General features: G+C 39.4%; 1 protein-coding gene across 1 annotated transcript in view; it reads right to left on the reverse strand.

Moving 5' to 3' along the window:
* Rora (RAR related orphan receptor A) overlaps positions 1–25006 on the reverse strand; it is a 676242-nt gene that overhangs the window by 151908 nt on the left and 499328 nt on the right. The window contains exon 2 of the mRNA XM_071608338.1: positions 23212–23241. Within this exon, the coding sequence (XP_071464439.1) occupies positions 23212–23241 (30 nt within the window). The remainder of the gene's footprint in view (positions 1–23211; positions 23242–25006) is intronic.

The following is a 25006-nucleotide window of genomic DNA, read 5'->3' on the forward strand; positions in this document are numbered from 1 at the left end:
ACAGGACAGCCCAACCTCAGCCTCATCACAAAGTGATTGTCATCATTGACTGAACATCTATTATCCAGGCACTGAGGAAGAAAGTACTTGTTCCAACCTGATCTCATTTTCCCTATCTTACAGATGAGGCTCAAAAAGGTTAAATAACTCACCTATGACCACATTACTTGTAGGTAGCAGAGGTGGAGTGGAGCCTCTTGGTGATCCCTCAGAAGCCCCTTGACTCTTCATGGCACTGTCCCCTTTCAATGGCCTTCTCGGTTTGAGTCTGATGGCATCTGCTTCTCAGGCCCTTCTGCAGCCACCCCGCCTCCTCTTTCTCTGTTTTCATTTTTGCCTCCGATATGGTGTTTCCAAGTTGGTACTCTTATTTACTTAAAGTTATAATTTATGTTTCTGATACCCTAGCATATTGTTTTTCACTTTTGGATTTTCAAAACTATCAAGAGCTTCAGGGATAGTCAAAATCTCAACAAGATCATGAATCCCACCAAGAGACCTGACCTCTGTAGCCAAACTTCAGATGAGAATGTGGCTTCTCTTTTTTCCTATGAAAGCTGCCTTCCTGGATGGTTGGAATTTAGAATGTTTATCATTTGAATCCCAGGAACTTCAGAATAAAGACTTGTTGACCAAAGTTTCTCACAAGCTGAGGACAGAGAAGTCTTATTCTTCCCATTGTAAATAAAGATTCCAATCTTTTCATCCTGAAATAGGGATAATGCAACTATTTGAATTTATACGCTAAAATATTTGATGGTACAGTTAACTATTTGTTTTAGAGGTAGAGTTTTATAAGAGGAAGATTTATTTTTAGGCTTGACATGGTTTGAATATAACAGAATATAACTGTTTCCCATATTTTATTTTACAAATTTATTTCCAGTGAAACTACATAGCTAGAATAAAACATCAAAAATAAGCAGGCATGTAAACAAAGGAGCAATAAAATCCTAACCCATTTGTTCTTTGCTGTGTAACTGGAACCTAGGCTCTTTGAAATTTGAAATGCTGTGTTCCTTGTCACAGTAGGCTGAATAACGTCACCGTGTTCCAACCCCACACCCCCACACCCCCATACAAAAAAGATGTCTACATCCCAATTCCTGGAACCTGTGAATATGTTACTTTAGGCAAAAGAGACTTTATAGACATAATTAAGAATCTTGAGATGGGGAGACTATTCTGGATGATCTGGATGGGCTCAGTATAATCACAGGGTCCTTTGAAGAGGAAGGCAGGAGGGTGAAAGACACAGAAGGTGATATGATTGTGGAGCAGGTTCATTGATACCATGTCACTCACTTTAAAGATGGACAAAAGAGCCACTAGGCAAGGAATACAGGTGGCCTCTAAAGCTAGAAGAGTTAGGAGGCAGATTTTCTGCTAGAGGCTCCAGAACTAGGCCTGCCAATACCTCAGTGTTAGCACAGCGAATTTGATTTTGAACTTCAGACCTCTAGAACTTTAAGAGAATAATTTTGTATTATTTCAAAGACCACTTTATGGTGATTTATTCTAGAAGTGATAGGGAACTAATGCACGTGTTTGCCATTTATTGCATCTCTTGCATCCACACAGTGCTTGGCTTTTAGTACGGATTCATAAATTGATATTTATTGAATGCATTGGAACAGTAAAGGAAGGAAGTCTTGAGAATGGACTGTACCAGATTCATGGCAATATTTCCTGATTACAAATTCCCTGTCGCTGAAGACGTGAAGTATATTTGTGCAAGGATCAGAAGGGTGAACAGTTAACCTGGCTACTCATGGCAAGGCCCTAGCATTTAGGCAGCTTTGTATTAGCCCTTCAGGCCTAGCAAGTTCTTTCCTGGGAGCAGATGGAGACCACAGGGTACAATACACAACATTTAGAGGCTAATTGCTTTAAGAATTCTTACCTGAAGCTTCCATGTACTAAAAACTCCAGGGAAACAAGGAAGAAGAAGAGGCCATACCAGTACTGTCAATACAACTAGCAAGTAGCAGCCCCTTGCAGAATGTCTGCAATATGCAAAATGTCTGGTATATTGTAGGTCCTCAATGAGTTAATGATAGAATGTATGACACTCAGAGTCAACATGTAAAGCTTTCTACAGTAGGTCACGCTCCCATCATCTCTACCTTCTCTGCCTCCCTGGATGCTAATTTTGATTAGATTTTACCTATATAAACTGAAGAAAAGTAAAGGAGAGCAAACCATAGATCTGTCAATCTTCCACATGTATTTTTGGCATTGGTGCTAGAGTCCACAATAATATACCTCACCTCTTTTGGGAATTTCTTGCTTGTTTAATTTCTTTCTTTCTTTCTTCTTCTTCTTTTTTTTTTTTTTGAAAATAGATTTAAAGAAAATAGATTAAGCCATTCTTATTCTGATTGGAGAATAATTCCCTTAAGGAACTTAACACTTAATGGTTATAATAGTAATTTACAGTAACTTCTCATTCAGGATTCCTTTAGATGTGTTATAGAGGTAAAATCAATAACTTCTACCAAACTGGAGAAATTTAGATGATTGGTTTTTGAAATATAGAAACAGAGAAAAAAATCAATGATAAAAACCAAAATAACTCTAGTTCTAAGTCAAGATCTAGATGGCTCTGAGAATCAGAGCCATCAGAAAAGGGAGGCCTTGGGAATTATTACTTCACTTGTGAGGAAAACAGGCCCAGCTGGAGCCTCACCAGCTCCTACAGCCAGGAGACACTAGATTCAGGATTCTAGTTCAGGCCCTCTGAGCCCCAGTCCAGGGTGCATACCCATCTGCCTTGTTTCTTTAGATGATGATTCCAGGGGTTCGAAGGCACATAAAAATAAATAGATACCCATCTTGCCTTCAAGGCATTTACAATGTAGCAAAAGATATAATATATGTATATAAAATTAAGATGCAGCCACATCAATATTTATAGCAGCTCAGCTCACAATAGCTAAACTATGGAGCCAACCAAGGTGCCCTTCAACAGATGAATGGATAAAGAAAATGGAAATAAGAATGAAATTATGGCATTTGCTGGTAAATAGATAGAGCTGGAGACTATCATGCTAAGTGAAATAAGCCATTCTCCCCAAACCAAAGGCCTAATGTTTTCTCTGATATGCAGATGCTTATTCAAAATAAGGGAGGGGAGCTGGGGAAGAATAGAGTTATTTTAGATTAGGTGGAGGGGAGTGAGGGAGGGGAGGGAGTATTCGGTAGGAAGGACAGTAGAATGAATCAGATATTATTACCCTATGTACATATGAACTATAAGATTGGTGGGATTCTACATCATGTACAACGAGAAGAATGAGAAATTATACTCCATCTTTGTATGATATATCAAGGTGCATTTTACTATAATTAATTAGAACAAATAAAAGAGACAAACAGATATCCTCTACAAAATAGGTAGAGATTAAAGAGGAATCTTTAAATCATTTAATCATTTACCCCTGAGATAGTTAAAAAAATTTTTTTGTTTTGCAACAGTAATCAAACTCATAAAATGGTGAACTTCCTCTCATTTGCAAGATTCTTTGAAACCAAGTACTTGGAGTATAACTTAGTTAAGGATTGCACAACACATGCTATTTGGGTATCTCATATAAACAATGCAGTCCACCACATGAGGCAAATTGGATGGAATCCACTGGGCAGGTATCTCCTGGTCTGCCCATGTAAGCCAAACCAAATTAGAGATGGAGTCAAAAACAAAGGAAAAATAAAGCATAAATCTAATGACCCCACCCCCACCCCAAGAGGCTAAGAGATCATCTCCCCATCCCCCATTACTGGTGGCTTGCACTAAAATAAAAATACCACTCAAGCTGGGAAAGAGGAAAGCCCTTGGTTTGGGACCCAGATACAAAGTACTAGGAAAATAAAATTATTGCCCACTAGAGACTGTCTTCTTGGTATAACAACAAGAATAGAAAGACCATTGAATAGTGGGATTTGTGAGAAATATTGGTCATGTTCTGCAGCCCTAGTTGCTTGCAGAATTGGCCATGTGGGTTGGCACACAGTACCGTGAATATTAGAAACCACAAATCTCCAGGGTTTCCTGTACAAAGTAAAAGACCTTGTCTTCAGATTGCCAGGTTGGATGTTGGCTCATTAAAGAAGGGCCTGGGTGAGTTCCAGAGCTACCTATACACTCCCTCAGTCTCCCTGCCTCCCTCTTCCTCTCATCTGGGATCTGGGTACCCTAGTGGGTCCAGCTGTAGCTTATGATGCTTCTGCCAAATCTCCAGGAAACAAGCCTCTCCATGACAACTGCCAACCAGGAATCCACAAAAAACAATTCTGGACAATGGGACAAACCATATTTCCATGAACAAAACCATGGGAAGCTTATTCTTTTGCTCCTGGGGGACAAGAAGAGCTATTCCCCAGTTGTATTATGCTGCCTTTGCGGGCCAGAAAAGGAGTGAACCTCCCTGTATAGACAAGAGAGCCAATTCTAGAGAAGCTGAGCCCATGTTCGGCTCCCTTAAAAACATTTCTGTGGGAACTAGAAATGGAAACCAGGTCCTTCCATGTTTTCATCTGGGCAGTCTTTGACTCCTGGGCAGGATTATTATCTTAAGTTGTAAGTAAATTAAGCAAAGTCTTTTAGAATGTATAATTGAATAGAAAAAAGGAAACTGAAATGTGCTTTTAGATCCTCAGGATAAAGTATACCTTGGAATCAAATAAGCTACCTCTGTACATCATATTTCCATGTATGCTGTCTGGAATGTTCTCTGCATTCTCCCTTCACTTCTCTTCATGCTCAGAAATATTGCTTAGCCTTCTCTCATCCACAGTGATTTCCAGGAGCCACCAGGGGTAGGTCCCTTGTCACTTCTTTCCTTAGCCCCCGTATCCAAAACATTTATATTGTACATTTGTGTATTTTTCTTTCTACTCCTACCTCCTCCAAAAGGAAGGAGGAGGAGGAGAAGTAAAGGAGGAGGAGGAGGGAGAGGAATAAGAAGAGGAAGAGGACAAGGAGGAGGAGGGGGAAGGGGAAAAGGAGGGAGAGAAGGACAGGGTTTATGTAGGGAGATTCCATCTTTTCTTTCTTGTCCTTGGTGCTTTCCACACACATTGGGAGGGCAGAAAGATCAGGGGGATTCCTGAATGAATAAATTAAATGTAAATTTGCATTCTCCTAGCATCCTGTAGACTAGAGAAGCCAGAATTATGAACAATGGTCATGAAAATGAAGACCCACCTCTGGGTTGGTCTTCCCACAGGTCACATCAGCTGGGCAAAGCCCTTCTGGATGTATTTCTAATAATTATATATCTATGTTCTTAGAACTCAGAGGGTTGTTCTTTGTAAAATTCGTGAAACACATTTTTTTTCCAATTGTAAAAATTATTTTATAAATGCCAGCCTGATCTACTTGATTTCAGTGAGCTTCTATTAAATGTAGAGAAGATAACATTTTGGAGGGTAAGTTTGTGTTTAAAGAATTTTGTTTAAGAATGCTAAATAGGATACATTTTTCTCTTTGGAAAAAAAAAGCCCCTGTTTCAAATGTGATGCTTGGAATTTCAGCTTAATCTACAACAGGCTGTCAGAAAGGCACTGAGAAGTGGCTGATGGTCCTTGTGGAATCCCTCAGCCAAGCCTAGATTGTCATTTGAGCATATTGACCTGTCCCTGACAGGAAGTCCATGAAAGCCAGAGGAGGAGAAGCTACTGCAAGCCTGCTGCCCAGCATGAACAAGAACAGAAGGCAAAATGATCACTTCTGGGACATATCACACAACTTGGAAATGGTGTTCAATAAAAGAAAAGATAATTTGGGGCCACACAACCTGGAGTGAACATATGACCTGCAGTCACTGGTCTGGATTTAGAAAACCGCTTTGATCCCCAGAGGGTAGATTGTTAATGAGCATTTTAAAGGACAAGATTGAGGCAGCCTGATAAAGTGTGAAAGGGTCCTGGTTTTGAAGGGCTCCAGTCTTGCTTCCACATCTGTAAGCAACTGGAACTGACTCTGAACAAGACACTCTACACCTCCCTGAGAAAATGTCCTTTTCTATGAAATGGGAGGTAAGGATCACCAGATGAACTCTCTGGTCCATTCTACCAGAGATCTAGGCTTTTATGACCATATTAACATGGAGAAGATTCAAGAACAAGAGTAATTAATGCTTTTCCCTTTTTGCTACCAGAAACGAAGGGTCAAGCAACCTTAATATAAAAAGTAGCTTTTTACTTGTATACTAACAATCAGTACATAATTTATATAGAAATACAAGGATTGTATATAACTTAAGTGACCACTGCCTACTTCCTGAAATTGATATGCTCATCCTTGTCACCTCTTCTTCATAAAATAAATGCTCATTACTCAAAGTGGTCAAGCCTCCAATGTAAAAAATTATCATCATATAAATCACAGACAACAAGGAGGTGAAAAAAGTAAATGTATTCAAAATTTTCAAGCTTATACAAAAACCCAGTAGTATAATCCATTCCCATGTTCCTACCCCAGACGCCTGCCCCTGCTACTCTGGCTTTACCCATTGCCTGCCCCTCTCTAACATACTTTTTTCTGGAGCATTTTAAAGTAAATCTCAGCTAATTTGTCATTTCATCCATAACTTCTGCAGTCTTCATTTCTGATACAGATATTTTCTTAAGAAAAACTCCTATGCCATTGTCATATCTGATAATATTTTTAAAAAATCCTCCTTATCAAATAAAATAGCAGTCCATATTCAAATTTCATTAGTCATTTATAATATATTTTTTCCTTTCAGCTTTTGGCTTGAATCAGCATCTAAACAAGGTGAAACTGATTTCACTTAATTCACAATCCTTTGTCTTGTAAATATTTCTTCCAGATGCTAACATTACTTAGACATAAAATATCTGGAACACAGATAATGTTTCAGATAAGGCCAAGCTTCCTTGCTACTAAATATTTCATTATCCGAAATGTCTGATTCTATGAATCAGATATAAATGTAGTAAAAGGCTCAGAACCGGAAAAATATCCTGCAGTTCTCATAGTTTTCCCAAATGCGTAAATGATTTAGGCAACCTTAACTGAGCGCTCTAAAGAGATTTTGTTAAACTTTACAACATTCCGGGGGAAATACATCTGACTAATGGCCTTTATTTTACCTACATACAAGCTGGATTTTCTAGACCGTCAAGCAGCCCATGAGCAAATGTAGCATTTTTAGTGGTAGCTCCACTTGCACTAAAAAAAAAAAAAAAGAAAGAAAGAAAGAAAAATTTAGTGGAATGTGGGACGAGGGCGTCTTTGGAAATATTGCTAAGAGTGCTAAACTGTCTTTGACTGACTTTTGGGAAGAGGAAGGTGAACAGTTTCTCCATTCAGCTCCAGGAGGCCTCACTGGTAACACACAGGCAACTGCTGTGACTCATGACTAAAAATCCTGTTTTATAACACCAGTCTGTGTTTTGTAACACGCACCAACATAACAAAATAAAATAAATAAATAAATAAAGACTATTTAGAAACCAAAACCGAGGCCTGCACCTGGCACTAGTATCAAGATCTCAAGATGTCAGAGTGGCTACTTAATCCAGATAAAGTGGGCAAGGCCTTATCCCTTCCTTGGCAGGAAAGTGGAGGCTTCCTGCCTGCTGCACACATGCCCACAGGAGGAGCAACCATGAATTTAATTTTCTTAAAACAGAAGCATTTTCAGACTTGTGTTTTCCTGGACAGTTGCCTAGTGGCTGTAATCCATAAGGGCGTGTAATTGACAGTAATGTGAATCATTCACTGAAATTCTGGCACCAAAAAAAAGGGGGGGGTTATTTTTTTTCCCAGGAAAAAATTAAGGATCAGATTCATCTTGTCCATTGAAAATAGCAATTATTTTACATTTCAGCTCATTAGCTACCTTTATATAAAAAACGCCTGTAATGTGCACGATCTGAATGTGTTGTAAAGAAGAGGCGCAGTTGCACAATGCCTGCAATTGGATGGGTTGGGTCAGACTTAATCTGTGAAATGGCAGATTTAGATGGGTCACTCGATATAGAATACATGGAATTCCTCTCCCAAGAGTGAAATCTGGGAGATAGTCCAACCATTGAGTTTTGCCCCTTCAAAAGCAGCTATCTGCCCAGGACCTTGTAATTATTATAGTAATACTCAGGGCAAAATAGATCAAACTGCCTTGATGTCCAAGAGCAGCTTCAGAATTCCTTTCACAGGGATCTCCAAATGAAGGGCTGGGGATTTTCCCAGATATAAGCTGTTAGAAATGTTGACGCTTTTAGACCTGGTAAAGCATTTTTCCAATCTATTAATTCTTTTTGAATGAGAGAGAGAGAATCATCTGAATTAACTTCATTATCAACCTGAAAGGGCTCCCTCTTTTCCAAAGCATAGGCATGGAAACGAAACACTGGAAATCCACAGAAGATTTAATTCCATTTAGATAAACCCCGATTCTATCTGAACCCTAGAGGTTCAGAGATTTATCTGAAACTCCAGCACCTGTGAAACTGAAAGCCCTTGTCAAGGTGTTTGGGGCTTGTGGTCCCTGGGGGAATGGGAGTATTTTGAACTGTGAAAATCCCAGGAATATCTGAAAAGATGAGCAAAACAAACTTGGGCCTCTAGAATGTTGGGATGTTGTGGGGGAGATGTATTATGGAAGGAAAAAACACTTAGCTCTTTCCTTCAATACACAACACTCCAGGAAGATGGTTTGGTTTAATTTCCTAGTAATAGGATCTCCCATTCTTAGAAGTAAAATTGAAGTCAGATTTCACTAAATCAGAGGCTATGTCAAGACTGTGAGGAATGAAACTAAAATTAATTGTGTGCTTTATTATTACCAATAATTGAGAAGCTTCCTATACAACAGTTGGGGGATAGGATCATTAGCTCATAATGGTTCCCATCTCTGACAGCCACCACTAATCTCCTTAATTCTGGCTTTATTTACAAGTAGTTGCTAAAAGGGAAAAAAGAAGGTGGATTCTTACAAACCACTAAAAAGGGAGAAAACTATGCACATAAATAGGACCTGCAAAAATATTTTAGATGCTGCAATCTCAATTATAAGACTGTAGCAGACTGTCAAAATCTGAGAAGTAACATGTAATATGTATAAGTGGATCTTTGCAGGCATTCTCTTTGTTTCTATATGAATACATTTTACATGAGCCCAAATAACTGGAAATGTGTTATTTATTTTTATAATTGAGAAAAATGTGTTAACGCTCTGGAATGTCCATGGGTAGAAAAATAAAACATTATATGGAATTGCACACACATATGATTTATAATGCACATATCCAGGACCAGGAATCCTAACGAAGGACCTTATTCAACAGAAACACATTTTTTTTATTCAGCATTTGCAATTCTGGTATACCATAATGCTGAGGCCAAGCATATATTTTATTAATTTAAGTCCTAGCTAAGCAATAAAATGTGTGTCATTTTAAAGAAAGAAAATGTTTTCCACAAATGTTAAATCTGGTGTCCATTTATGCTCCCTGCCAAGATGAATGCTGTGGTGCTGCCACCAGATCCTACTCTTTAGGACGGAGATCCTCACTCTCTGCTGGAGCCCAGAGTGGTGACTGCCAATGGCTCACAGCTGAGTTGTTTCCTGAGTTTGCCATTAGCTAAAGGGAGCTGCCCTGCCTGAAGTTTTGCCTGTTCTTGGGTGCAGCTGGCCTCCAACGGCTGGTTGATGCAGAGTAAGAGATCCAGCCCTCTTGCCTCAATTTGGAACATCAGTGAAAGGCCATCCCCACTTCTGATCTTCCTTTGGCATTTGCAGAAGCCTAGGTTACAACTGCTTGACAGTTCAAGTTCTCCTGCCCAGTATAGATCCCCCCATACCATACAGGTGTTGTGCCTATGAGCACCCCCAAACTTTCTTTTTGCAAATTGCAGAGTCTCAGTGTCTATTCTCTGGGAAACTCAATCAAAGATAACAACCATTTATTCAAAGATACTTGAGTGTAGTGACTAGTTGGAATAAGGATGCATTTTAGATGAGAATGAGAATCTGATAGACCCTTACTTTAGTCAGTGTGAGGTAGACGCAACTGTTTTTATGCCAAGAGGGTTGCTTCTAGAAGTTTCTAAGTCTGGCAGTACAAAGTGAGCTGAATTAATGTTGATGGCACAATATGAGAAACTTGATGTGAGGTTTTGGCCGTGTGCAGATGCACAGTGCAAGCAGTGGGCTCTTCTGTGTTTCAGGGCATATTCACTCAACCCTCCAGAATTTTTCCTTTGAAGTGAGACTCTGGAGTAGAATGAGGGTAAACTCACTAACCATTTAAGAGTAGCTTGAACCCTATGAGAACCTGTGAGAATGAGACCCACACTGGTCATTCTGTTCACTAGAAATCCAACCTAAGAGAAACACATCAATAGAATTTCAGGTAAAGTAATTTAGGGCAATAAAAACATATTCTTCTAAATGATACTGTCCCCGAGTGACTCCCATAATGAAAATGAGAACATCTTCCCGTCTTTCAAATCACCCCAATTATACAAGGATTAGGTAACTTCCACAAATCAGGCCAGGGAAAGTTTTTGATTGGAAAAATATCAGAAGGAACTCTTTTTGGGGGGGAGAGGAAGGGAGGAGAGTGGGGAGGGATGGTGGCATGGACTTATCTGATCCCACAATTGCTTTTCTTTCCATCCTTGCAAACCATCAGCTGAGCGGCCTTCCAAGAAAGTATCTACTTTGTTTATATTTTGCTGTGTGACACAGCAGCACAGAATGAAGAAGGTTCCTCTCACTGTGATAAAGACTCCCATCTGAGAAAGGAGGGGAAAGGGGCAAAAGAGCATATAAGAGACGGCCTCTCTAGCCAAAAAATCAACTCCAGAAGGACCAAAGATCTTCGACTCTGTCCTGCTCACCTGCATCTGCTCTCAAGGAGTTTGCTAAAGAGATGCCTAAGCAAGGAAGAATCACTGCGAAGAAATGAGAAAGCTAGGATTTAAATTTCACGTGAAGAGAGGGACTTTGCATGACAGGCACAGAAACATTTACTCTCCTCGTACAATAATTTCAAAGTGCTTTTTGACCTTGGAAGAAAAAAAAATCAGTGTTAAGACAGAATTGGTTAGGTCATCGCCTAAGGAGGCATAAAAGGCCACCAGGAAATAAATTAAAATTAAAATAGATTCTTTTATTGGGTCACATCTCATCCTCTCATTTATAAGCAAGGTTTCTACTCAAGGAATTGATACTGCAGGGGATAATTCTGCTCCTCCTGTTTTGACTCAAGAAAAAGTTACAAATAAAAGTAGGGAGGAAGCTGTTCGAGAGGCTTAAAGGGCATTTTTTAAAAAAGTCCAAGGAAAAGTGCAATAGCGTTGAAATCACTGGGCCCTGGAAAAGTAGGGAAACGTGTACACGCCAGACCGGACAAAACAGAGGAGTGTCACATGTTCTGACCTTGAAGCAAATAAATGTCATTCATTTCTTTATAGGATTTACCTTAAAACTCAGCAAGTCACCTGTGATGACCAGAACATCTACTTTAGAAACTGTTTAACATTTTAGGATTGCTTTTCCCTCTATAGACTGGAAAAATATAGGATATCTCCCTGGATACTATATCCTCTGTTCTTGGAACCGGCCAATTCTCTTCTCTAATAGGTAGTTTTCTATTTTGGATTGACATAGGTGACAACGGTAACTTAAGATGTTCCTTTACCTTTTTTACTCTATAGATTTGATCATCTGGTATACAGAAACCTCGAATTGATAATGAAACCAAATGGTGTGTGAGCAGTCACTCCAGAAAATGACATATGCTTTATTTTTAGCAAGATTTTCAAGTATTTTTTCAAATTCTAGATGAGATTCTGACTCTGATTTAAACTGCTGAAGGGAACTTTAAAACAATGAGCCCTAAAACTGAAACTTAAAAACATTCGATAAATTGTCATGCATGAAGAAGCCCTTTGAGTTGTACTGTTGGTTTATATAAATCTCACAATATAATATTGAATAATAAATCTCAGTATAATTTTGGATGGCTGTTAACCGTTAAAAGATTAATATTCCTCGCCCCCCCCCCACCGCTGTCCGCCAGCTCAAATGTGTAGGAATAGTGTCTGACACTTAAAATCTATAGATGTTAATTGAGCACATAGTAGATATCAACCATCCTGCTTAGTTTTCTCAAAGATAAGAGATATATCTAGTGGGACAAAGATACATAAACCATTATTTTACAATACTTTGGGGGTAGAGGAGCTGCAGCGATAATCAAGGTAAGGTTGGAAAGGGCTTTGCATGGCAGAGCTGTTTGTATTGGCTTATGGTGGAGCAGAAAGACTTCTACAGGTGTAGAAGGTGGCGAAGGACATTCTGGGACAAACAAGAACCAAGAGATATAAGGGCAGTATGCCCATGCATGGAATCTCCCAAGAACTGATTGCCGAAGATGGCAACAACTGCCTGCTTGGTAAAAGTCACGAAAAGAGCAGCTGAAAGATTAGGGTCAGGTTGAGAAGAACTTGAGTGCCGTCCTAAAAAGGTTAGGCAAAGGAAAGCCCTAGAAGGTTCTAAAGAGTGGAATAAGAATATCCTCCTGACAGTGGGAGGCCATAGTCTACCCCCTCCCCCACTTTTTTTTTTTTTTAACTGGGGGAGAGAGTAGTAGGAATTGCTAAATGTAAGGGTGGTATTTTCTAATACACCTGGTTTCAGAGAATAGAATTTAGCCAAGGTATTTTTTTCTTTTTAAAATATATTTTACTCTATATATTGAGGTTTATAAGATGTTATGGGATACACACAGGTAGTAAAATGGATACTCTAGTGAAGCAGACTGACTTATCTATCATATAGTTAGTTACTCTAGGCATGTATTCAGTATAACACACCAAGACTCTGATCTTCCCATTGGAAGATTCACAATGGTGATCCTAACTGCTGCTGTCCTACTATATTCACATTGCAAAGCAAAAGGAGTGCCAACCCACAACTGGAGTACTCTGCAGATTCACCACCTGATAAGTCTTCAAGTAAGAAAAACACCTCAAACTGAATTTATCGTTAACAACTTTATATGTCTTGTTGTTCCTGTGTTGCTTGAGATTGCCTGGCTACCAGGAAGGTAAGTCACAGGCAGATATTTCTGATGGTGACCCTTACTGGCATCTGCTTTATCATCCTTCATGTTAAATATATCAACATATGTAAGCCCCTTCAAGCCAAAAGGCCAAAGTGGTGATATGGACAACAGAAACCTGAATTTCCTCCTCATTGTCTACATGGATTAAGAAGTCTCTGGATTTATACAGTGCATGGATAGCAAAGAGGGAGGGTGATCTCCCCAACCCCTTTTTAAAATTCTTTGATTCCTTTTTTTTTGTGGCAATCCCAGGAAAGTGCATAGCTTACAAATTGGAGAAATCTAGTACCAAAGAGAAGACATCATTGGAAATCAGTGTTTTGATGGAGTCCGAGGCTGAGTTAGCAACAGCGCTCCTTGGCCGCTGTGCTCTCCCGGGGAAGCCCGCCAGTCTGGTTTCCACTGCAGACTTAAATGTCCTCAATCCAAGGAGATCAATTCGATTCCTGAGCCCAAACGACAAGCTAAACTACCAATGACGCCTTGCATGGTGTTTTAAGTGACATAATCAACCGGAGAGGGACTTGTGTCAGTTAGACTTTGTCTCCTTAAAAATCAAGAGTAACAGTGGTAGGAGAGAAGTTTTTAACAAGGAGGAAAACCCTAGACAGTTGTCTCTAAGATTCTTCACCACAGCTTCAAGGACAACCAGGAAAAGAGCTGCTATTTGAGGCAACTTCATTATAAAATCATTTTTAATAAGCAATCTTAACAAAGAGAGGGAATACTCTTGTGGAGAAACCCTCCAGGGACCCAGAGGCTGCCCAGTTAAGTTATTAGGAAGTTTCACACAAGGGACCAAACAGCTATTTCATTGGCCTCGGGGGACAGAGTTTAGTTTTCACCTGTTCTCTAGAGGCACTGGTGTTATCCTGTCTACCAACAGCACAGACTGGTAACAATCAATTATCCCGACACCCCAACTTGGTGAGGAAAAGCGAATTTTCAGTTTTGTCGACACAAAATGACACAGTGCAAGAGAGACAGATAAATTAACTCAATATGCTTCATTATTCTGGAGACTTTTAAGAATGTGCAGCTGACGAAATGCCTCATCTGGACCTCCGTGTTCTTTAAGAGAAACAATAGAAACCCATTCTCTGGAAATTGAGAAATGTCAACTGTGAGGAAAGGGGGTGCAGTTGTCTTCTTAACGTATTGTCCAGGAGTAGGAGGGAAATAATTCTTTGTGGTGAAAAAATAATAATCTGTGCAGTTTATTTTACCTGCCTAAGGGGTGAGCAAGATTCGGAATTTGGGGTTCAAATTTTTATGAAGCTATTTGTAGCTGAGTTAAGAGGGTTGGAGAGACACAGGGTCTCAGAGCAACCCAGTAGCCTCCAGCCAATTAGTAGCAGAATGAAAGCAAGCAAGGAGAACCATTAGTCATGAAATTCAAAGTGCATATGTATTTTTCAAGTTTCCCTGCTCATTCCCTGCCTCTGATTCTAATGGAATGGCAAAAACTGGTCTTACAATTAGACTTTAAAACTGGGAAGACAGAGAAAAAGGGAAACACTTTTTCTTCACTGTCAGAATAGCCTTCCCTTTTTGGGCTAGATCTTTCCTGCTCAGTAAGCATTCTTTCTACACAGTCGATCACAGGAACAGCCAGAAAAGAACGTCTATCTAAGGATAAGGATTTTATCTGGGTTCAGAGAAGGCACTGAGGCAGGGAACATCTGATTCATATAATGCTGAGAGACAATGGCAGTGAAAACATTGTCACTGCATTTTTCACACACATTCTGTGGCTCCCCATTGGTCACCCCATCTCTGCCTGATGCCCTCTCTTTTCCTTGTTAACACTCTACTCCAGTCAGGTCCACACCACCATCCCTGGAGCCTTCCCTTGACCTACTGATCATATCTCATCCTCAAGACCCTTCCAGACCAAGCTCAGGTCACCACCATGTTGCCAGCACATGTGACATTGAAACATAATGCAACTGGAACCTCAACCTGCAAGTCTTTCATGACTAAAAGTTCCTCAAATAGGCGGTTCTTTCTCCTTCAGACTCAATTATTAGAGAGTAAGGACAAATAAGTCAAACTTTCATTGTTTCTTTTTTTATTCATTGTGATACTGGGGACTGAATCCAGGGCCTCATGCATGCTGGGCAAGTGCTCTACCATTGAGCTATGTATCCGCCCTGAGTTAAAATTTCTACACTACACTGTGTCTCATGCAGTTCTAGGCATAATTATGGGCTAAGAAGTATTAAGCTGATAGATCTGCCTGGCTCCCAGCCCTATCCTTGCCTAGGGATTGGTTGCAATCTGCTTTCCAGCATTCTTGCCTTAAAGCCCAGTATTATAGATTTCTAGATTATCCATCAAAAAATCTTCTCTTCTCCCAAACAAACATTTAAAATAAAATACTTAAAAAGAAAGATAGTTGGGTGAAGAGGAATATAGAAGGGTTTATCCAATAGGAGGCCATTTAGGAAATAAAATATCTATGGATTACTTCCCTATCACTGAATCTAATCCCAAATCTAGCCCATTCCATTATATTCTGCTCTCAGTTTGCTTTTTAATCATTGTGCTTGGCTGTTGATGTTTGGAGCTTGAGTTGATGCTCAGGTGATCAACACAGCAAAATAGGGAAAGAGCTATCACTCCTACATGGGAATACAAGTTTGTCCAGAGGTGAAAGCCGAGTGGATGGAGTACACTCCACTGGGAGGAGTCTTGGGCAGTCAAAGGCAAAAGGTACACCGCAGAGCTTGGAGATGAAAATCTTTGTCACTCTAATATGTTAGGTATGGACATTAATTATAATCAAAAGGGCCATATGGCCACAAACACACTAACTTTAGGGCTGCTTAACTTAATATATAAAATGTTCATGGAAAAAATTGTGTAATTTATGAAGTTAATATCGAGTGACCGCTTTGTTCACATTTCAAATACACCTGTATTTCTGCCTGTCCTACAGTTTTGTTCCTTTGCATGTGGATCTAGACCCACTCTAAATCCAGTCCTAAATTCAGGTGGGTTTAGCATCCTCAAAACCTAGTTGTTTGCTTCTCATATATCTCTCTGATATAGATATATTCCAGGTCCCTAGCCATTTTTCTAGCTTTAAGCGCTTTGTTTAATTTAGGTTTGGTTTCAAGGAGACTGTAGTGTCCTGAGTCATACTATCTACATGGCACTGAAAGTCACAGGAATTATCAAGGTATTCTGACAAAAGAATACCGCATAAATTTATTGTAAATGTCACTGATGATAATTAAAGGATTTGTTTCAATGGGAGATAAGTTCATGCCATAGAAATACACATTACTACTAGTAAGGGGAAGACAATTCTTGTAGAAGTCTGAGTAACTTCTTGGAACAGTTGTTTTCATTGTGGAATCAGTTGTTTTGTAGGAATAGTGACATTAAGTAGATGTCAATTCTCTGATGGTTTAGAGTGTTAAGAAGATAAGTAATGATCATTTTAAAGAAGGAAGGCTGTGTAATTTCTAGTATGCCAGCTTGGCCAGATGAATCTTTCTCATGTAGTGGGAATAACATTCTCCTTTTTTATAATCAGTTGGTTCTTCACACTTAGAAGTCCATACAGGTAAAATAGTTGTAAGGTAAAAGAAAACCTTAATCAATGGTAGGGATGATTATGTTGCAATGTTTTCTGGTACTTCAGAGGGGAAGATCCACTATAAAGAATTAAGTTCGGGGGTGGAGGGGCTGGGGTTGTGGCTCAGCGATAGAGTGCTTGCTTCACATGTGTGGGGCACTGGGTTCGATTCTCAACACTGCATATAAATAAATGAATAAAATAAAGGTCCATCAACAACTACAAAAATTTTAAAATGAAAAATTTTAAAAAACGTATTAAGTTCTTCTTTTTAGAAGCAATTCAGCTCTGGCTTTACGACATGCTAGCTAGTTGTAGGACCTGGGCCTCAGTTTCCTCCTCTAGAGGGGCAGTAGTAATATCTACTTCACACAGTGTGGTAAAGAATAAATAGATGAACACTTACAGAGTGCATTAGAAAAGTGCCTAAAATTAAGTGTCCCAAAGTGTTAGCTAATGTTAGCTAATACTGGAGATAACAGTGTGGCTCTTATGTACACACGAAGGGGCAATCTATTCTGTTTTGCACCTGGGCTCTACCCCATGACCAGCTGGGTGAGTTGACGAGTTTTTTTGGCTTCTTTGAGCTAAGTTACTCATTCCTCAGATAAGTTTTTTTTTTTTTTTATCTAAAACGTGATGCAAGTAGTAAAAAGCTCATGGAACTTATGAGAAGAATAAATGAAATAATGATGTAAACCACTAAACATATGCCTGGAATATTAGAATTGCTTAGCAGGTGGCAGTTTCTGCTGCTGCTACAACCACAGGTAATTCTGCATTAGAATTGTCATTATTGAATAGAAGTAATGCAAACTTCTGTAATAGACATCTAGTCCTTCTTTGAAATCCAACCCCACGATGTCTAAGTGTTTATTAAATATGTCATAAATCTACACACCAGCATCTGCTAGACTAGATATTTTTGTTTCCTCCCTAGTAGTCACCGTGGATTTTAAAGAATCAATCCCATCTCAACACACCCCCTTGAGCCTATGTAATGAAACAGGAACACAAATACTTTGGGTCCAGACTCAATTCATGAATGTGGAGTCTATTAACCAAGCAAACTTGAATCGGCTGGATGCTCTGATGGAAACAACTGGGCTAAATATTCAGTTTTTCAATGGAATTTACAGATCCCCACCATGAACTATGTTTTAAGAATGAAAATCTTCTACCTTCGGAGAACTGGCAGGGCCAAGTGCAGTCCATTTACCTTTAATCTGTTGAGACAGAGAACTCCTGTTAAGCTTAGGAGAGCTTGGCTCTAGTGAACAGGCTGACTCTAAAGGCAATCAGTTCCCGATGCTCCAAAGGGGCTTTTACTTCCTCAGATGAGTTGATCTTGAAGGGACTATAACAAGTGTCAATCTGGGTGGGCATGAGTGGAAATGAGCAGCAGGGATGATTTTTTAGGACATAGGGCTATCACTGCTATTGTTGCTTGGATTACAGCATCGGAATCCTGGATTTTCTCCCTAATTCTTTTCTCCTTTCTCACACTCGCATCTTAGCGTGCATTCCAGTGATCAGCTGAATCTTCTGGAGCTGATATACCTGGCATTGGTGCTTTCAGTTGTTTTCTGTGATTATGTGTCCCTACTCTTCCTGTCTCTCCCACCTCCAGTCCCTTCCCTCAACTAGTTTGTAAATTCCTTAAGGGTAAAGCATCTGCCAACACATAACAGGTCCTCAATAAATGACTGTCCTTTAAGGAGCTCTTGTAAGATCCATCACCTCTGTTTTGGTTATACCCCACTGTCAGCAAGCTTGCCATCTGGGATGGCCAGTAGTAGCCTTAGTAAGCCTAGCAATGAGTCTTCCTGACATTTCATGAGCACTAGATTGTCTCTTTTCCTGACTACTTGTCAATCGGTAGACAGGATATGGATAAAGGCCTACTAAAAGGACCTCAGTATGGCTTCTTCTCACGTCTGTCCTAAGGAAACACTGTGCCAGCAATTGAAATTATAATTGCTGTGAGTCACAACGTGAGTCACATGGGTTGTCACAGCAACCTATTAACTATATCACCAAAGCACCTCCGTTCGCTTTGCCAAGGAAGGTTTCTGCACTTTCCTGGACTGTGAAAATTATGTGGGTGAGCCTCAAGTTTGAGGTTGCTAAGAGTCTACATTCAAAAAGAATGGCCTCAAGGAAAGGAAAAGAAAACGATAAAATAAGGTTATTCTAGTTCCTGGTTCTCCTGAGTAAATGGCAACAATTGTGACAAATTGGTGGGTTCATTTTGTGGTATCAACAAATGCCTAAGGAGAGGAGGTTGAGGCCTCAAAACTAATTTTCTCTAAGTCAAATTCAAAGCCAAACCTCTGGGGGTGAAAAGTGAATACATTAACCTATTCCACTTTAAATGATTGCAATAAACACTTTTTTTTTATGGAGGCAAAAGATTACTCTGAAAGACATATTCAGGTTTGTGCTAAAATATATTTATTATTGGGAACTAAAATCATTATAAATAATAGTGCTTTAATTTTATATATTTGAGGTGTTAGCCTGCTGTAACCAAACAACATTTGAGAATGCACTGTTACCTTTTAATAGCTATTTATGTTAAAATTAAAGTTGTTTTAAAGCTCAGAAGCATATATTTGTATTTTGGGGGAAATATTGACAAATTAACACATTTCCTTGATTTCTTACCACTGAGTAACCCACACTTTTAAAAAAAAACAACATTTGAACATCTTTGAGTATGAATGAAAGAGGCGGTGCAGGTTTGGATCAGAGTAATAATAATAAGGAATATAAACAAGGCTCAGAACAGAAGGAAGAGGCAATAGTCAGATGTCCCTGGGATAATCTGAAGGCCTCCCGGGCACTCTCTGTCCTTCTTTGTGGTGGCTGTCTTACATATTCCTTAAGGTTATGACTATAATACCAAATTTCCCAGAAGCAGGAAGTAGCTAGGATGTTCTGTTGTTATTTTTTTCATCCTCATATTTGTCCTCTTGAAACATTTTAGTAAATATGAAACTATCCAAGTAGAATTAGATTAAGGAGTCAGGAGTGAATGGCTAGTTGTCCTTGGCAAATAATACAAACCAAAACAGAAGTTGATTCCAAAAAAAAAAAAAGATATTTATCCACATGGTACTATTTCATCAGGAAAAAGACCAGAACAAACTTGTGAAACACCAAAGCAAAAGCAATCTTGCAAGTGTCCAACCAAATCCATGTGCTATATAATCACCATGAAAATTAAATTGAAATTCTACACCACAGTGTAAAATTGATCTAATATGTCCCTATCCCACAAGTACAAACTCTCTTTCATGTTCGCACACCAAAAACCAATAGCAATGTTTCCTATCAACAATTGAAAAACATCACAAATGTAAAAATTCTTTGACCAATTTTGTCATGTCGACCTTGCACTAAAAGCCCCAGAGCCTTGTCTTCTCCCACCAGCCAACTGGAGTCCAGACACTTAAGACAGCCTGCTCAGGAACTCAGGTGAACCTGAGTTCTCCCAGGACTATGGTCATGAATTCTTCTGAACAATCAAATGTCCTCTCATGGGAATTTATGGTTCAACTCACCCAAAGTATTTTTTTTTAAATAAGCAATATCTGTATTTCCAGATAGCAGGGTGGCCTAAAATATTACAAAGTGTCACAACTATTCAGGTTCATTTTGTAGTTCTTGCACCTCTGACTGGGGGACCTGTGAGCTGACACGCTGGTCTGATAATAGATTCTGCAACTGTACACATTAATTTGTAAGTTGAACAATCTCTCTGTGAGGGCACTTAGGAAACTCAAATTGAAATTGCTAATGTGGGGAGACTTCAGCTGTCGATGATTATGTAGTCAAGTCTTGACCAAGGTTTCTAGAACCTTGGCTAAAAATGGAAATTCTGAGACAGTACAAAAATGAATTCATACACTTCAGTGATAGTGAAACTTCTTGAAGAACAGATGTCAAGATGATTTAAGAGGGGCTGGAATTTCATATCTTTAAAAAAAATCTTATAGGCAAGTTAGGACAGTTCAGTTTTCAAGAAAAATCCAACAGATGCTAAAGAAGAGGTCATTTGGGTAACTGTTTATTAGAGAAAGAACTGATTGGTTTTCTTCCTCCCCATAAGGTTGGGGCCCTGTAGAGAGGTTAAGATCAGAAATATGATGGGCTGTCTGCTGAGCTGGGTGACAAAAACAATCTCCACGTTTCAGAGGCATGGGGGACTTGCACAGTGCTGTGACTTGGACAATTCAATTTCTCCTTGACACATGCAAAGTACTGGGTCAACGTCTATTCAGGTGCTCTCCTTTCCAACTTGTCATTGGGTGGTTTTATTCTGGGCCTTCTTCCCCAAATCATGGAAGTAAATATATTTAAACAAAAAGATTTCTGAGCTAAATCTCTCTCTCTCTCTTTCTCTCAACCACATAAAGGAACTTTAAGTCCTTCTCGATTAACTTTTTGTTTAATATCTAAACATTTTCCTGCTGATTTTCAAAGTTATAAAAACAAAGTCCACCCACTCTGACTATATCTTGATTTTGTATTAAAGCAGGTATAGCTGATGAAGTTCTTTAAGCCTTTGCTGAAAGGCCCATCGGGTTACATTGCCTGTTATTGGAATATCAATTTTTCCTCACTAGCTGCCACTTTCATGCTGTCACCTAAATCCTTCCATGAGTCCTATTTAACCACAGGTTGTTATTTCTCCAGCAGGCCAATGACATTATTTTCAGGAAGACAATTGCTTGAATGTCTTTATAGATGGACTGTCTGTATATTAGCTAATATCTATGGTCTTTGACTCATCTTGTGAGTTACAATATATGCTTCATGTCCAATGGAGACAAACTAGTGGTTTTGTCCACTTCTCAAAGAGTCAAATGATATTGCAAATAGTCAGTAGCTTTCTGGATATTGATTGCTAGGTGGCCAGGAGTCCATACCCCAAACCACCATAAACAGTAGGCACAATCAGCAGCCCCTATTTGGGAGAGGCCCAGGACTGAGCTAGCAGAAAGACTGAATTACTTACCACCTCTAGAGTGGGTCCCTCCAGGCCAGGGACGAGCTCATGGGCAAGGCTGTGCAAGGAAGCGCTCTGTACCATGCCTGCCCTGCGGATATACAGAGGACTTCAGTCTCCTGCGCTGTCAATCTCTCAGTCATCATGAGCTCAATTATGCACCGACAACAGCAAGAACAACAAGAACAACGACAAAACAACCCCCAAAAAGCTAAGGGTCACGGACTATCCTGATGGAGGGACAGCCAACTGAAACTGTGCTTTGAGAGATGGAGGTGCCTCCTGATCATGTGTTTACTATGGGCAGGGCCTTTCATTGATCCTCAAACAAGCATTCTGTGGGAGGCCATGAGAGAGCCACATGGGGACTGCACGACTGGGACCTAGAAGGCAGGCAACTTCTCATTGAATTTGATGCTTTTTTTTTTTCTTTTTGGTTTTTGCATTTTTGTTCTCTACAAATACAGATAGACAGACAGACAAACCCAAGAGCAGATTTCAAGAATCAACTGAGGCACAAGCTGAACTACTTTGATGTTACACAGATTGTTTTCCCCAAAATAATTCACATGAAATAAAAAAGAAATTAAAAAGTATAATTAAGAAAAATTTGGGGATATATCCTTGTCATTCCTATATTGTGCCAAAATAGCTCCTCTGCTTGCCTTAGAAAGATGCCCAAACACATCTCAAAGGTAGCACATATCGGTAGTCTAAAATAGTCATCAAATTCTAATGACACCATTAATTCAAAGCCTGAATGTTATGCTGGCCAAGTGCAGTGAAAGTTGACTGCCTGTATCAATGACATATTATTTCATCCTGAGGTTCAAGGCACAAACATTATTGCTCAGATTGCAAATCACAACACCTTACATTGACGTGAGTTTGTAAACTTAGGGTGTAGTTTGAATGAAGGCAACTGATGAAAGCAGTTGAACCTGAGAAGTGGGATGAATACAGAGCATAAATCCAGCACACATTTCCACATCAAACTACCGATGCCATTTACCAGGGCCCTCGTGGACCATGCCCATGGTCGAGCCACAGCACCTATATTCCCAGTCAATATCTCTGCTCCACAGACATAAGAACAAAACAGCCTAATTTGGGAACTAGTGGAGAGGAAAAGGAGACCAAAGTTTAAAAGAAATCAAGGTGATGTTTCCTAGAAACATACCAACTCTTCGAAGAAGGATCCAGAGTAAGGGTGTTCAATAAGTAACTGATCCTCCTGGCTAGATTTCATGAATTTTCTAACGATTCATGGCTCAAAACACTAGAATTCAGCAGAATATGTCTAGCCTCTCTCTTCAACACACACTCAGTACAAACAGGTGGAGATGTGCCACTTCCGACCACTACAGGTTGAAAATATGACCTCTGTTGAGCATGGATCACAGCTGGAACATTAGTTTATACTCGAAGGGTCACAGCAGCCAGACATATGCGAATTCCAACTCTTCAGAAAACTTTGGACAAAAAAAGTAAATGCATTACTTACATGTATGTGTCTTCTTCGTTACTGAGATACCTGGAAGAGAAGAAACAATGACAAAGGTAAGAAAGTGTCCTCTCTGAGCTCTGTTGATTGTACATCATTCCAGTGTATGCCCAGAACACCATCTTGGTCAGATGGCAATGCATAACACCGTCACCAGACCTACCCAAAGTCATGCAACTGAAAATGATAAGAGACTGTGAGCATTACCCATTGGCCTAAGAGTTTCTTTAAGAAATAAGATGGACAGTCATGCAACAGGGTGAAACAGGATGAGAGAAAGTTCTTGTTTCTTTCTTGTAAATCGGGAAGATGATCACATTTAGAGGCAGAGATTTAAGGGAGACATTTAAGATGCAAGAGAGCAACACCAACCTACTCAGACAAGAGGCAAACTGAGCAACGGAGCCATTAATTTGGTATGGCCATTGATTCTGTGTTTACTTTTTAATGAAAATGACTCTTCTTGCTCACACGAAGCATAGCTTTTAATGGTGAGGAAAAAATTCTTCCACAAAATGTACCTATGTGTCCATACTCATTAAGGTCACCTGGAGAATGACTGCTTCCTCTCTGCAAATGGCAGCAAAATGTATGGGACATAATTGCATGGAAATATGAAGGATTCATGAGTCAGCACCTTTGATGTTTCCAAGATGATTGACAGATGGCAGGCGGAGAGTGGAACTAAGCAATAGTTGCACGTAAGAGCTGATAGAGATAGCAAGGATGCATGTTTCAATACAAACAATCCTATTTCCAGTTCAGAAATACTACATCTTGAACTCATCTTATGCTTCATTCTTCTTGGGAGATATTCTCAAGACTAAATAGGCTCAAAGTAATAAAACTGTTGAAAACATTTAGCCTGTGACTAAGAACTGTGGTAAACCTTGAATTTTTTTTTTCTTTCAAGTTATTAGGAGAACTATTTAACCCTCTTTTGGAAAGTAAAAGTTGTTGAAAAATTTGGCATCCACATCAGACCTATTACTTAACTATGGAACATGTCGTACAGGGAAGAAATCTGTTATGAAAAATCTGTGGTAGACATTAAGAAAAAAAAGTTAGTTCCAAAGTTGTGTGCCAAGACCAAAATCACACACTTGCTCCCCCCACAATTTTCCAAAGGCCTTTTTTAGGGAAGCTGAAATTACATCGCCCAACTCAAATTTTTTTTTTCCTTTTTATTGAGGAAAACTATATTGTTTTTAATCATGTTTGAGTTGGCTTTGCAAAGTGAAGTTAGAACCTTCTGCAAAGATCTTTGGAGGCTCTCTCAGATGGGAACCACAAAAGTGTTCTAGAATTTTTTTGAAGTAACATTTATCACGGGAAGGCCACCTCCCCCAAGAACAACAGTGAGTAAAGTTAAAAATCTGAATACAATTTGCAACTCTAGCTTATGATACCAGCACCAATAAATTGATACATTAGTGCATTTCAGCACTATGAGAACCCTGTGTGTACTTTCCTTAGGAAATGGAGCTTTCTGTAAAATCACTTTGAAGAGAAAGTGCTTAGGCTGTCACTCCTGATTATTCAAAACCTCCACACAATTGGATTTAACACAGCCCAAAACAGACCTATCTATATTCGCTGAGTGTGGAACTATTTTCTCCTGACATCCAAAGGACTGATGAAAATACCACTGCTTTGCCTTTTCTACTTAAATTTATTATACAGCGTGAGGCAGTGTTCTCATCAAATATTTTCATGATGATTACATTGATAATAGATTTTAAGATTCTTTCCAGGAAAGCTGCCTGATCTTGGAGGGCATGATAGTAGGCACAGA

The sequence above is a fragment of the Marmota flaviventris genome, chromosome 2 (assembly GCF_047511675.1).
Source record: "Marmota flaviventris isolate mMarFla1 chromosome 2, mMarFla1.hap1, whole genome shotgun sequence".
In the NCBI taxonomy this organism is placed as follows: domain Eukaryota; kingdom Metazoa; phylum Chordata; class Mammalia; order Rodentia; family Sciuridae; genus Marmota; species Marmota flaviventris.